This window comes from Esox lucius, chromosome 16, assembly GCF_011004845.1.
Source record: "Esox lucius isolate fEsoLuc1 chromosome 16, fEsoLuc1.pri, whole genome shotgun sequence".
NCBI lineage: Eukaryota > Metazoa > Chordata > Actinopteri > Esociformes > Esocidae > Esox > Esox lucius.
In genome coordinates this window covers 10,441,055-10,457,258 of record NC_047584.1, presented here as the reverse complement: position 1 = coordinate 10,457,258, position 16,204 = coordinate 10,441,055, and the positions used below count along the sequence as shown (strand labels likewise).

Below are 16,204 nucleotides of genomic sequence, written 5' to 3'. Positions count from 1 at the left end.
CTAGGTGTATTGCCCTAGATGACATAAGATATGATGTGGATGAGAACCTGTGGCCAAATGGAGAAGACCGAGTAGATTAGCATTACTATTGTATCAGTGGATGGTGTGTATACAAATTCTTGTATTTTGGAATTACTGCAGAAAATAAATAATTAATAAAAGACATAAAACATATTGTGGCTTTCTGAATCATGTCTGATTCATTCCAGTAAATTACATTGCAGTGAATTATAAACAGAGATGTGTCCTTGTTTTACACAAGAAAACATTGTAAAATGCTACCTGTTGTTAGTGTTTTTTAGGTCATTGTTTTGTGGGTGACAAAGTGTGTTTGTTGTCTGTCAACCTTTGCTAGTGTTCTGGAAGAATGAGTTGATTTGAGACATGTATGAAGTGATTTGGTAGTTTTAGTGCATTTAGAAAGTGAAATAGACTGCTGTGCCGAGTTGAAAGTTGGTTTGGAGAACTGTGTACAGGTATGTATGGTGAAACCAAGTAAACATTGCAGCAATTACCCGATCAACATGTAATTCACATACCTCCAGGGCTGTAATCCACAGGGTGTTGGGGTGTAGATGTGCATCCTTTGGGTGGTAAGGGCCCACGTTATAACGATTTTCGCTCCTCTGGCGATACATGCGTCCGGTCTCTCACGTGTCTAGGAATATTTACGGTTTTATAAGCATTTACCCTGCAAAACATTTTCAATCCAAGTTTCAAATTTCTATTACGTTTTCAAATAATAACGCAGAACAGAACTCACCATAGATGTAGGTGACTCGGCGTTCAATCGTTTTCAGTCCGATGTCCAAGAAAATCTTGATCTTTGTTTCGGGAGTACATCAAATTGTAGTAAACCAATGTTTTAATCTACATGTTGTATTGTCCAATTCAGAGCATGCAGCTTATACCTTACACCCTTTTTCTGAACAAGACTCAAAGAACCAAGTCACTAAAATTATCCAGTTTCCACATTACTAGAATGTGGGTTTCCTAGCTTGCGAAATGGTGATTGTCTTGCCTTACATGCAGTTCACATTCTCTACAGCACCATCTATAGACACGGCATTGTTTAAACACATTAAAGAGCTGTGCCCCATGAAGTGATTAAAGTCGAGGCTATAGGCGAGTAGTTGAGCCGGTACCATGCATTGGAAAATGGCCATTGTTTCGTGACAAAATGATGGTAAGTAATGGTGAGAGACGGCTGTTTCCATGTTTTTACTGTACATTTCTACACAAAGATCATTTACACAAGCAATAGTGCAAAAGTTCATCCCAAAAGCGTTCAGTGGGGTTGAGGTCCAGGCTCTGTGCCGGCCACTCGATTTCTGCCACAACAACCTTGTCAAACCATGTCTTTATGGACCCTGCTTTGTGCACCAGGGTACAGTCATTGCCACAATCTTGGAAGCACCCAATTGTCTAAAATGTCTTTGCAGTATTAAGATGACCCTTCAATGGAACCAAGGGACCTAGCTCAAACCCCGAAACACAACCCGAGATCACAATCCCTCAAAGCTTCCAGTAGGCAATATGCATTCTGGTTGGTAGTGTTCTCCTGGCATCCGCCAAACCCAGATTGGTCCATCAGACTGCCAGATAGTGGAGCGTGATTCACCACTCAAGAGAACACATTTCCACTGCCCCAGAGTCCAGTGGTTGTGTGCTTTACCTACCCAACTCCAGCCGACCCTTGGCATTGCGCATGTTGATGTAAGGCTTGCGTACAGCTGCTTGGCCATGGAAATGCATTTCATGAAGCTCCCAATGTTGCTTTCAGAGGCAGTTTGGAACACTGTGGTGAATGATGCAACAGACAATAGGCGCTTGTTACATGCTTCTGCACTCTTCGGCCCTGCTCTGTGAGTTTGTGCAGTCTATTATTTTGTGGCTGGGCTATTGTTGCTCCTCAACGCTTCCACTTCACAATTTAAAGTCAAGTTTAAAGTCACTGAGCTCTTCATTAGGACCCATTGTTCTGCCAGTGTTTGTCAATGTAGATTTCATGGCAATGTTCTGGGTATTATGCACCTGTGAGCAAGGGGTGTGGCCAAAACACCTGAACTCAATTAGTTGGGGTGTCCACATACCTTTGACCGTATGGTGCATATGTGTCTCAGTGCATAATTAAATATAGTGGTTGTATGCTCAAAACTAGATCAATCCTGGGTGTAGCTTTAATTTGTTGTTTCTTATTCATCCCTTTCATTTGAGCACCAACATTTTCCAACGCCAATTTCTGAATATGAATTTGGAACCTGCGTCAGTCTTCAGACATGGAACCTGTACAAGAATGTCCAGTCTTGAAAGGAATTACTGGGTCGGATGATTGGTGTGTGCCTTGAAGCTTGCATATGCCTTCATAACATTAATAATTCAAATTCCAAGATCAACTCATCCATTCCATTTAACAATTTTGTAATCGCCTCAAGGTAAACCCACGATCACTGAGCCTCTAGTTATTTACGCCAGTTGACTACTTTAAGTACATGTTTTGAATTAAACATGTAGACCATCTCATCCCATTCATGACACCTTACACTCTTTCCATTGACTTTTCTCCATCCAGAGTTTATACTGTGTGATGTGGGGAAGTTTCAGTGCCATGAGCCACTGACCTGCATCCCAGAGGGCTGGGTCTGTGATGGCGAGCCTGACTGTCCAGATGCCTCTGACGAAACCATGGAAAAATGTAAGTCATTAGTTCACATGTTCATCAACACATCCATCTACCAAACACTTCAACTCTAAACATATAATTCACTTCATTATGTATTCTCTCATTGACCAATTTGCTATCTACTTCAACCATTCCAAGGTTACCATATGTTTTCAAATGACGTGTCCTTGATTGATTCTCAATGGGCATGAACAAAGAAGAGCTCTCTAGGTGAAATAGTGAAAACTGAACAAAAGGTTTCAAGGCCCATTTCTCAAAAGTTGGTTTACAAGTTTATCAACTTTTGAAGTTTTTCCATTGTTCCGCCAATAGTAGTGTATTAAAAATATTGTAAAGGTCTGCAATTTGAGATGTCTGTGCAGACTGTGAGTCTGCACACTGAGAAATGCTGCTGTGTTACATCATTGCATTTGAGTAAATATACAGTAGCCTCTCCTGCTGCTGTATTCACAATTCTCTCTCAAATATTACATATCTATAATGATTTTTGTCCTTTCATATTGACCTCCTATCATCTGTGAGTACATGCAGATGGTTCAGGCTAAACCATTGCTTGTGGTCCAAGTTGCATCCCATTTCCCGGACACAAATATGCAACCTTAACCCTAACCCTTACCTTAACGATATCCTAACCTTTACGGCTTTTCATAACTTAGCCCTAACAAATTACCCATACCATAAAACTAACCTGTAAAGCCTAAATCTGAAGCTAATTCAAATTCTAACACTAGTTTGGGTTTAGGGTAATTATACATTGTACCCTTACATCTACACCTAAGACAGAATTCACAATCCTTTAGTGGACACCCTAATTCAGGTGAATTGTTGTGGCCAAACTTTGACCAGTACTGTATAGATATCCATCTCTGGAAAAAATTAAGAGACTACTGCACCTTTTTCTTTCCTTTCCAAAAAGGTTGAAAAGGAAAGCTTTGAGTGAGGAACAGAAGCTTTCAATTTGCAGTGGTCTCTTAATTTTAACCCTTCAACTTTTTTGGAAAGGAAAGAAAAAATAACTGTATATATTATACACGATTATACAGTGGCCTAATCTGTATTGTACTGTATTATCATGCATATAGTACTTTAGCCGATAGGTGGGTATTTGCTATTTCGTTCTCTCTGGAATGATTTGCATTGTGGTTGTTGTTATTTATGTTAATTAAGGTATTGTTAATAAGAGGGAGTGCAATTATAATGTCTTTCCTCTAGTCCTCAAATTTCACACTATTTTTGCATAAGGTTCTTCCTCTTAATGGAATACAAAGTCATTGGCCGTTAGCATACAAGAGCTACTGCACTGCCATGGGAAACAGGTATACTGTATATCAGGCCTGCTGTTTTATGTATGAGCATTTCATTTGGCCTTCGGTCTGTTAATCAAGTTCTAGCGGTGGCAGTGCAACAGACAGATTTGTTGTTTTAATGTTGGGGGATAGAGATGGAGTCAGTCTATTGTTACCCATCTGATAAAATTGTCATACCCAGGGTCCAGTTTTAACAAAATGTACTGATTTAGATTCATATTGAGCTGGTGGTCTTTGGTTTCATAATGATTTTAAAGGATATGGTAATTCTCATCCAGATACTTCAAAATCCAGATCAGTGAGTCCAGAAGTTATTGCTTTTAATAGGTGACTAAATAAGTTAGATAAACCAAAACATTTTGTTAAAACATTCACAAAGTTATGCATTCCAGTTAATTTTGCAGTATATACCAAAACATTATAAATTGACAAGTCAAACAAGGACTGGGATACTGTATTGGGGCTCAGTTACATAGAGGAGAATGTTATTCACTAATGACACTTATTTTGAGTGTCATTAGTGTTATAATTTGTATTGTAAATGACGTACATTATGGTGTGAGTTTTTTTTAGATTACATTAGATTAGTACTTTATTGTCATTGAGCAGTACAAGTACAGTAGAACGAAATACAGATAGCATCTCAAAAGAAGTGCAAATAGAGGGAAGAAAAATAATACTCTAAGTGTGCAAAATGTAAATGTGCAAAGAGGCAAATTGAATGTACAAGGTGAATGTGCAAATGAAATGCAGGGATAGCAGCGGAAGTCAGAGAAGTACAAGGCAGTATACTGATAACTGGGGCGTGGCTGCAGCTTTTAGACTTCCTGTAATCCACAAGGAGTTCCTTGGTTTTCTTTTTGTTGAGGGCCAGGTTGTTGTCTGCGCACCATGCTGCCAGACGCATGACCTCTTCCCTGTAGGCTGACTCGTCATTGACACTGATCAGGCCTACCACTGTGGTGTCGTCTGCAAATTTGATGATGGTGTTGGAACTGTGTACAGTAACGCAGTTGTGGGTGAAGAGGGAGTATAGGAGAGGGCTCAGCACACAGCCATGTGGAACACCAGTGTTCAGGATCAGGGTGGAGGAGGTGATGTTGTCTAACCTGACTGACTGGGATTTGTTGGTTAGGAAGTCCGGAGTCCAGTTGCAGAGAGGAGGCTGATCCCCAGGAGTTTGTTGACCAGCCCAGAGGGGATGATAGTGTTGAATGCTGAGCTGAGGTCTTTTGAATAGCATTCTCACATAGGTGTTGGTTTTGTCCAGGTGGGTCAGGGCAGAGTGTAAAGCTGGCCCTGGCCCAGATGGCAGTGGAGATGGCGTCCTCTGTAGACCTGTTTGGCCAGTAGGAAATCTGGTAGGGATCCGATGTTCGGGGGAGGCAGGACATAAGGTGGGGCAGAACTAGTCTTTCGAAGCACTTCATGATTGTGTGGGGGAGTGCGACAGGTCGGACGTCATTCAGGCGACTGCTTCAGCACTGCCATAATGGTTGCAGATTTGAAGTACGTTGGGACAAGCACCTGGACCAGTGACATGCACCAGACCTCGGCCAGCTGCCCAGCACATTCTCTGAGCACAAGCCCGGGGATGCCATCAGGACCAGCAGCCTTGCATGCATTCACCCTGCGTTAATGGCTGGCCCTTTGTCGCTGGCTGTGAGGGTGGGGTTCCTTGGCTGGCAGTCAGTGATGGCTTGGATACCCTGCCACATGCATCAGGGTTCGGAGTTGTGGTAGAAGTGCTCCTCAATCCGCAATTTGTGGTCATTTTGAGCCATCTTGATGCCCCTTTTCAGGTTGGCCCTGGATGAGCTGTAGGCCTCTGCATTGCCGAATCTAAAAGCAGCGTCACGTGCCTTTAGCAGTGGTCGGACCTCTCTGTTCATCCATGGATTATGGTTGGGGAAGGTCTTTAATATTTTATGGGTGGTGACATTGTTGGTGCAGATGTTGATGTAATCCAGAACAGAGGAAGCATATGTCTCAATGACTCTATGGGAGACAAGGATTTTTTGAGTGGCAAACAATCTCCAGTCTTGGTGTTGAAACTGGTGCTGTACACACTTTGACTGTCCTCACTGATGGTTTCACATGTTTAATGAGGGGTAAATACTTGGGGAGTAGAAATAGTGAGAGATGGTCAGATTGACCCAGATGGGGGAGGGGAATGGCTTTGTAAGCCTCTGGAATGTTTGTGTACAAATGGTCCAGTGTGTTGTCTCCTCTTGTGGGTCAGGAGACATTTTGGTGGAATGTGGGAAAAACATATTTCAGATTTGAATGATTGAAGTTCCCAGCAATCACCAAAACAACATGAACTGCAGGCTGTTATGTTTGCTAATAACAGCCTGCAGTTCTTTCACTGCTAGCTTAGCATTAGCATCCAGGGATATGTAGACTCCCACAACAACAATAGATGTAAACTCCAGAGGGAAGTAAAAAGGCCTGCATCTAATCATCAGGTATTCCAGATTGGTTGAGCAATGACTCCCGGTTAAGCTAGGGTTTGTACACCATGTTTTGTTTACATAAATGCACAGCCCACAGTTTTCTTCCTGCAGTCCACTTCAATCCTATCTGCTCTGAAGAAATTGCAGCCATCCAGCTCAACTACTTTGTCGGGTATGTTGTTGTTAAGCCATGTTTCTGTGAAAATCTTGATGCTGCAATCCATTTTTGTGAGATTATTCTCAGTCGTATTTCGTCTAAGAGTGATAGTTTTAATGAGCAGAACAATAAGTAGTGGCAAAAGTGAATGATTGATTAGTGAGTATATTCTAGTCCAGGGGCTCCTGTATAGAAGCTGGATTCATTTTAGTGGTCCTTCCCCAATGTTCCATTTCTTTAAAACCACCATTCAATTGCAAACTGAAACACCAAAGCATGTAGTAGTAGCAAGGTCTAAATTTGGTAGCATTTGTGTGTACATTATGCTGTAGAGACGTCTAAGATGGGGAAAAAAATTTAGGTTGATTGTTAATCCAGCCTGTAATATGAAATAACAATTTAATGGTGTTTTACATTGTAGCAGTTGGGTTCCAATTTGGTATCAAGCAGCAAGTACTCAATTTGCATGTAAACATTATGGATAAAATAGAAATACAAAAGACATGGGAGATATGTGTTATCTTCTGAAACAATACATTTATATTCTTGAATGAAAATATAACATTTTGATTCAAGAGTAATAAAACCTGGTTACTTTTTCTTAAATGTTTCCCTTTTTATACTTTTGTTAAGTCATAAGCCTGGAACAATTTCAGTAAACGGTGTCCATTTAGCAACAGAAGCGTCAGTCACTAGGGGGCCTTGTGATTCCACCCCACTGTCTTCATCAAAATAACGGACACCTGGAGGCTTTAGATTTTTCATTCAGATTTGCGTTTTAGGTAGCTATGATTTCACTACAGTGTTAGGTAGGAGCATGGTGGCAGGAGCATGGAACCAAATAATGGTCCTAGCATACTACAGAGTCTACTGGTTATCCCTCTCTCATGATCCCTGCTTGTGTTCATTAGATTTAAATTCTTTTTCATTTACCATGAGATCAATGGATTGAAGACAGTAAATATGCCAAACTGAACACTGTAAAACTCATCAAGATGAACTATTGTCGTCAGTGTGATTGGGCAACTTTTCATTCTGGCTAATGCACACAATCAATAATGTAAGTTGTTCTGGAAAAGCATGACTGTTAAAGAGTCAAATAGGCCGAAGCTATAATAGCCCACAGGTACACAGATCAAAAAAGGTTCTGCACAAAAGCCAGTTTTAGTTAGTTGTAGTTTTTTTGTGCTCGTCACATTGTGTGTCAATCTTCCTTGTCATGTTTCAATTAAAACATTGATACATTAAGACATGTCTCAAAATGTGTGCATACAAAGTATAAAATTTAGAACTGCCCCTATTTGGACATGGGCTTGCCCTGCCAACTGTAAGCAGTGGCTCAGACTTGTTATAGGAAAATTCCTGGTTCAAATTCTGACTGGGCCAATTGTTGTTGTGTCCCTGGGCAAGGCACTTTACCCTATGTTGCTCCTGGGGAAAATATCCCAATACTTATTGTAAACCACTTTGGATTAAAGTGTCTGCTAAATGACATCAATGTAAAATGTGCTCTTGTATTTTATATTTTTACAAGTACATTTTATCTGGAGTGAAAATAAGCTGCACTTTGTAATGATTTATATTATTTTATAATAATGTCTATGTAATGTACATGCTTTTGTTTTCTAATTTTTCACTTCCCATCGATAAGGGGAGGAGGAGTAGGTGTCCTACGTGTTTCAGATATTAAAGCTATTTCAGGTCACATTCTGATAGCTCTGTCATTATTTTATGTGTTATTAGAGTGTTATCGGTGAAGCAGGTAATTAGATCTGGTGTTTAGATCGCCGTCCCTACATCAGGAAGCTGTGATGTGATACCGATCAAACATAGCCCACAGTCATTTACCCCTCATTAGCAGGGTTGCTGTTCATAATGGTTCTCAATGCTGCCATATATGTCTTGTCTTTAACCTGTCATGTGCCTTCTGTTTGGTTCTGATCTAAACTCATTTCTATCTAGGGAAGAGTTGTGTTATGTTGTGAGGAAGAAGGTTTTGGAAACCTTCCTTTTAATTTTGTGGCAGTCTCTCCCCAGTTGGAGCAGGGCTCATATACATCCTCAGGCTACTGCCATCTGCTTAAGGAGAGCACAGATACAGACACAACAGCGATTGGATTTTCTCCTCAGTTGCCTGTGTGTGTGTGTGTTTTGTGTTTGTTCATGGTGGCCTCTGGAGGTGACATATTGCCCCAAAAACAGCAACAACTAGAGCAATGGTAACCACATAGTGTGACAAAAGATATAATCTACTGTTTGAGTTTCACTGTTGATGATGATTTTCCTTTGTGACTGAAGAGAATTCAGCTGACCAGTCTGCCCTTGAAAGATCCTTTGCTCAAAATGTTTTCCATCCTTGGTGCATTGCAGCTATTTCAGCCTGTCCAGTTATGTTTGGAACATTTGAAATGGATTGAGTCCTATACCCACTGTCACTCCGGTTTCCATTGTATTTCAATGACTGATGGTGCATTGGGAGGATAGCACTGCACTGTATTTCTTATCATTGTCTTCTTGCTCTCAACCTCTGCTTTAAGAATGTCTAGTTTTCTTCCCTCTATTCATATTACAAAGGACACCATTGCCAGCATGTTACCTGGAGCCTTTAATAAAAGGAGCATATTTTATAACCTGTCAGAGTGGTTGTCATATAACTAAGGAGTGACATCAAAGTACCAAAGCCTACATTAGTCCCCTGTTGTTTCGACTGGGGAGTAAGTGTCAGAGCGCACCAGAGTGCTTTGAGCCTGAACAAACAAAAATGACATGAGGGCAATGCCACCAAAAGTCACCAAGATAATGAAATATAACCTATTTAGTAATACAATATGGTAACATTCAGTATGAGCTTCTGGGTTTTTGAATAAATTATAGAATGGATTTTAATGAGCATGAATCAATTATTAAATTTTTTTCCCCCCATTAATTTAAACACTGCTATTTTACAGTGAATCCGTACACTGATGAGCCAAAACAATATGACCACTCACAGGTGAAGTGAATAGTGTTGGTCATCTCTTAACAGGGTGCACGGCAAGGTCTGGGTAGATTAGATGGTAAGCGTTCAGTCAGTTCTCGTAGTCAACGTGTTGGATGCAGGAGAAATGGGCAGGAGTAAAGACCTGAGCGACTTTGACAAGGGCCAAATTGTTATAGCCAGTCGACTGAGTCAGAGCATCTCTGAAACGGAAAGGCTTGTGGGGTGCTCCCGGTCAGCAGTGGTGAGTACCTACCGACAGTGCTCCGAGGAGGGTCAAACCACAAACCGACGACAGGGTGTTGGGCGCCCATGGCCCATAGACACATGAGGGCAACACAGGTTATCCTATCTGGTCCGAACCAACAGGAGGTCTACTGTGGCACAAGTCACAGAAAATGTTAAGGATGGTTACAGGAGGAATGTGTCACAACACACAGTGCATCGCACTCTGCTGCGTATGGGGCTGCGTTGTCACAGACCTGTCAGAGTGCTCATCATGACCCCTGTGAACCATGGAATGCGCCTACAACAGGTCTTTGGAGCAACGGAAGAAGGTTGTGTGGTCCGATGAGTCGCTTTTATTTTACATCCAGTGGACGGCCATGTATGTGTGCACTATTTCCCTGGGGAAGTGATGGCACCAGGATACAGTGTGGGAAGACTACAAGCTGGTGGAGGGAGTGCGACGCTCTGCTGGGTAACCCTGGTAAACCCTTGACATGTGCCACCTACCTAAACATCGTTGAAGACCAGGTTCACTCTTTCATGGCAACGTTATTCCCTGATGGCAATGGCCTCTTTCAGCAGGATAATGCGCCCTGCCACAATGCACACATTGCTGGGAAATGGTTTGAGGAGCATGATGATGAGTTGCAGGTGTTGTCCTTGAAGATCTGCTGCTAATGTCTTGGTGCCAGATACCACAGGACACCTTCAGGGGTCTTGTAGAGTTCATACCTCGGCGGGTTGGTGCTGTTTTGGAGGCACGTGGAGGACCAACAGCAGGTGTTCATAATGTTTTGGCTCGTCGGTGTAAATGACAGGTGACTTAGGCTGCGTTTACACTTCACTCTGACCTGATTGATGAATATTACTGGATCCGAAATGGGCTGATATGTCATAATACACGTTACAATATTTTCATATGCACGGCCTCTGTCTATTCTGCTTTGGCAATGTTTTATTGTTCTTGTCGAACCTCCATTCAATTTGGAGACTGTACTTCCCGTACTTTTCCTTGAAATGTTAAACAATGGTGTTTTGAATGAGTTTGTATTTCTGTGTATTCCAGCTCTGATTCATGGCTCTGCAACTCAGCTATTAGATTTTTGTATGTGTGTTATTTTTGTACTTGACTTCATGCTCTAGAATAAATAGTTTTTGTTCTTCAATAATGCTGCATAATATCTGCTGATTCGAAGATTCGATATTCATCATATAGACATGTAGACAGAATTCTCATAAGCAAAGGTGCCAGGGCTCAGACCCAACTGGTTCAGACCAGGTTCTTCAGGGAGCCTGCAATTTAATCCCTGCACACAATGACGCAATAAACTATTCATTATATTTGTCTGCTCATTGCTTTATATTGTGTGGGCTTGTGGTTTGTTTTTGAGTCACATAACAGAACAGTAAATTACCGTGCCAATAGTATTGATTAACGGAACACTGATAGACTGCACCATCCATGTATTATCTCCGTAATGGGTCCGCGAGACAGGGAAATGATACTATGCAATGTCTTATACAAAAATTGTTTGCAGACAGTAATGTATTATTCATTTGAAGTCCCCCCCTCTAACTAAACAATTAGATTTGTGCATTTGCATAATGATAGTCCAGTTAGAAACATCCCTAAACACAAATTATGTTACAATTTCTCACATAGTATTCATATGGCCTTTCTGTAGTTACTATACTGTATTTGTGTGTTAAAAAACATTGTTGTGAATTGGCCCCAGCCCCAGTTTTCATTGCTGGAGGATGATGCATGGGAATTTTATTGTACAGTGAGTGGTTTCAAATTTGATGTATTACACACACACACTCGTTGAAAATACACTCTAGTGTTTTTTATTGATATTATAGCCTGTATTTTATTTCATTTTGGTTACATTACTCTCCCATCTCTTACAAATGGGCATACAAAAATATCTATGAATGTGACAATGCACATGAACGGTCAGTGTGGTTAGTTGGCTTGTAAAACAATGCTCAGACGATCAACAGATATTCAAAATGTCAACAAATGATATGCAGTGAGGGAAAAAAGTATTTGATCCCCTGGTGATTTTATACACTCACCTAAAGGATTATTAGGAACACCATACTAATTCTGTGTTTGACCCCCTTTCGCCTTCAGAACTGCCTTAATTCTACGTGGCATTGATTCAACAAGGTGCTGAAAGCATTCTTTAGAAATGTTGGCCCATATTGATAGGATAGCATCTTGCAGTTGATGGAGATTTGTGGGACGCACATCCAGGGCATGAAGCTCCCGTTCCACCACATCCCAAAGATGCTCTATTGGGTTGTGATCTGGTGAATGTGGGGGCCATTTCAGTACAGACTCATTGTCATGTTCAAGAAACCAATTTGAAATGATTCGAGCTTTGTGACATGGTGCATTATCCTGCTGGAAGCAGCCATCAGAGGATGGGTACATGGTGGTCATAAAGGGATGGACATGGTCAGAAACAATGCTCAGGTAGGCCCCCACACCATTACACCACCACCACCAGCCTGCACAGTGGTAACATTCTGTTTACACCAAATTCTGACTCTACCATCTGAATGTCTCAACAGAAATCGAGACTCATCCGACCAGGCAACATTCTTCCAGTCTTCAACTGTCCAATTTTGGTGAGCTCGTGCAAATGGTAGCCTCTTTTTCGTATTTGTAGTGGAGATGAGTGGTACCCGGTGGGGTCTTCTGCTGTTGTAGCCCATCCGCCTCAAGGTTGTGCGTGTTGTGGCTTCACAAATGCTTTGCTGCATACCTCGGTTGTAACGAGTAGTTATTTCCGTCAAAGTTGCTCTTCTATCAGCTTGAATCAATCGGCCCATTCTCCTCTGACCTCTAGCATCAACAAGGCATTTTCGCCCACAGGACTGCCGCATACTGGATGTTTTTCCCTTTTCACACCATTCTTTGTAAACCCTAGAAATGGTTGCGTGTGAAAATCCCAGTAACTGAGCAGATTGTGAAATACTCAGACCGGCCCGTCTGGCACCAACAACAATGCCACGCTCAAAATTGCTTAAATCACCTTTCTTTCCCATTCTGACATTCAGTTTGGAGTTCAGGAGATTGTCTTGACCAGGACCACACCCTAAATGCATTGAAGCAACTGCCATGTGATTGGTTGATTAGATAATTGCATTAATGAGAAATTGAACAGGTGTTTCTAATTATCCTTTAGGTGAGTGTACATTTGCCCACTGACAAAGAAATGACCAGTCTATAATTTTAATGACAGGTGTATTTGAAAAGTGAGAAACAAAATAATGACAAAAAAATCTATGTTATACATTAATTTTCATGTTAATGAGTGAAATAAGTATTTGATCCCCTCTCAATCAGAAAGATTTCTGGCTCCCAGGTTTCTTTTATACAGGTAACGAGCTGAGATTAGGGAGTGCCCCTAATCTCAGTTTGTTATTGATCACCAATACATTGTATAATACATTGTAGGGTGAGAAGATCATTGGCTTGCAACTAGTCTGTAACATTTACAACAACATCAGTATGAATTCAACTGCCTCACAAAGTACTGATTGACTAGTCCTGAGGCAAACCAAAGCTTTAACAAAGCAATATGACATTCTGTACATACAAAATATTGTATACAGGTATTTATCAGTGTATTAAATTTAATGACTGGCTCATTCACACTCTGAATGGCCTCCTGCTCTTAACCTTTTAACTGCCTCCAGTCCTCATCGATCGATTAGTTTTTATGTTGTTGCAATTCTGTGTAGTGGTACTTTGACTTTGCTCACATAAGGTATTGAAAAGTATGCAATTGTGTAAATATAAAAATACACATGACAAAAAAGAAAATATTATTGAATTGTTGACAAAAACTGTTATGCAACAAACTGGTTTAAGCACATTTCATGTCCTCTCTTATAACACATTCTGCCCGCATCACCCATCTGTGCTAATCTCCAGTGGCTTTTTGTCCTTCAAAGAATTTACTTAAAAATCCTCCTAGTCTAGAAGCCATGTAAAGCATTGAACCTGCTTACCTCTCTGACCTATTCTCCTCATATGAACCTCAATTCACCCTGTAGTCAAGCCATGCCAAACTGCTTCATGAACCAAGGAAGTAGCTTTGAGCAATGGGTAACCATGGCTTTTCCCCACATTGACCATGGCTTTGGAACTTCCTTGCTAATAAACCTAGGGCTGTTCAGACTGTTGTGGAGTTTAAAGCAGGTCGTATCAAGTTGTATCTTCTGTTTTCTCTCACCGAATGAGACCGGTATAGTTTTAGCTAGTCTAGGGTGGTTTAGGGTGAAAAGGATATTGTTGTGAGTGTCTAAAGTAAGTATAAGGAGATTACAAATTAATGCAAACTGATGGACAGACCGTCAAGAAAGTTTAAATGAAAATAAGTCAGTCACTCCAAGTAATATTGTAGAAAATTATTACTTAAAACATTTAACTTTAAACATTAACTGCAGATATCTACTGGACAGTTTTGCTTGTTTTTATGCTAATAGTACATTAAATAAGATATTGACATTAAAGTACATATTGTCTTTTTAAATGGAGACCTGTCGAATGGACCCAATGGCGCTGGTTCTGAAAGGTAGAGTAGACCATTTTGAAAAACAGACCCATGTCAGTTAGGATCCAAGAGACCTGTTTGATACCGAAAGTAGACCAGTTAAAAACTCAACATGGAGCAACCAGCACCAAAAAACAGTTTGCTACACATTAGTTATCTCCATTAAATACATTACTCTAAACAACTACAAAACTATATACTGTAGTAGAATAACTAGTTGAATAACTAAATTGAATTGGCTAGCCAAAAGAGATTTGTAAGACTGCTTTCGCTAGTTTGTATTGACATTCACAGCTACATTTTGTTAGTTTCTTTCCAAAACATGGGGACATTTCAACAGAATTAGTGCTTACTCTTAAAAGGCTGGAGGCTTCTAAAAACACTACCTATTAGTAAACACAAAGAATTATTTAATTTGGATGGACTGCTTTTCCACCCCTACCAATATAATTTCTTGATGGCTAACATATATTAGCTAGATAGCTTCTAGGGAAATCTCGCGGTTATTAAGGGCTATAATCAGGGACCAGCTAGCAAGAAGTGAATCCCTCCACTAGCTCTTCTGAGCTTATACAATGGGTTGAAACATGCATTGGCAGACATGCCGCAAAATTAGGAGTGCTATGTTGACCTTCAGCTGAAAAAATTTGAATGGGTTAGTCCACTCTCTTTCTTTGTTGTTGAGCACAAACTTCATATTAGCAGAGCTGTTCATTGTTGTTTCATCAGAAAAAGATTAGTCTGATAACGAATTATTTGCATTAAAAGATTTAGGGATGATCTCTAAAATCATACTACTGTCTGTGAATACGAGTAAGATGACACTGTGTCAATTCGCCTATTTAGGTCTATTGCAACTCTGTTTGGCACACAGCTCTGGGTAGGGTTCAAGAGTGACACATTTTCTGTTGTTTTATACACTCCAGTTTTCTATTTTACATCCCAAAATGCACACAACCTTTTCCACACAATGTTCCTATAGAATGTTTATCAATGTCTTAATTACTTCACGTCATTCCTGATTATTCTATTGAAGTATGGAAACGTGAAACTGGTTGAGGGCCATTTACTTCCCTTCTTGCATTCTGTGGCATTGCATGATCCTGCTCATCGTTCTCTCTCCTTTCTCAGTCTTCCCAAATTACTAGCTCACCTCTATATTGTAACATTTCCTCCTCTTATTCACAGTCAGATATGTTGATTTTGTTAGTGTAATATACAGTACTTTGAAAGACAAAACAACAAGCTAATGACCGTTTAGCTATCTTTGTTTAGAGTGCAATGTACTCCCTCGTGTGCAGCAGTGGAAATCTTATGCGTGGACATAAAAAATGATGTCACAAGTTAATAAAAATGTTGCCAAAAAGAGCCGTCTTCCACCACTTTTATAAACAAATATTGACTCCTGCCACTGTTACTTTAGACCTAGGCTGTGTGGTAGAAGCGTGGATGTTGGGACTTGGGACAAATGTACACCCTACTCTTCCTTTTCCTCCTCTCTCCTTTTCTTTCTGTGCTTCCTCCTCTCTCTCTACTCTCTTCTCTCTCCTTGTCAATATCCTCTTCACTTTCCTCTCCCAGCACTTCACATCCCTTGTCACTCAACTCTCCCTCCTCTTTGTTCTCTCTTTTTTTCTCTGTCCACTCTCTACTTCCTCTCTCTGTCCACTCTCTACTTCCTCTCTCTGTCCACTCTCTACTTCCTCTCTCTGTCTACTCTCTACGTCCTCTCTCTGTCCACTCTCTACTTCCTCTCTCTGTTCACTCTCTACTTCCTCTCTCTGTCCACTCTCTACTTCCTCTCTCGGTCCACTCTTTACTTCCT

General features: G+C 40.7%; 1 protein-coding gene across 1 annotated transcript in view; it reads left to right on the top strand.

Moving 5' to 3' along the window:
• lrp1bb (low density lipoprotein receptor-related protein 1Bb) overlaps window positions 1–16,204 on the top strand; it is a 428,510-nt gene that overhangs the window by 116,812 nt on the left and 295,494 nt on the right. The window contains exon 2 of the mRNA XM_020055063.3: window positions 2,573–2,695. Within this exon, the coding sequence (XP_019910622.3) occupies window positions 2,573–2,695 (123 nt within the window). The remainder of the gene's footprint in view (window positions 1–2,572; window positions 2,696–16,204) is intronic.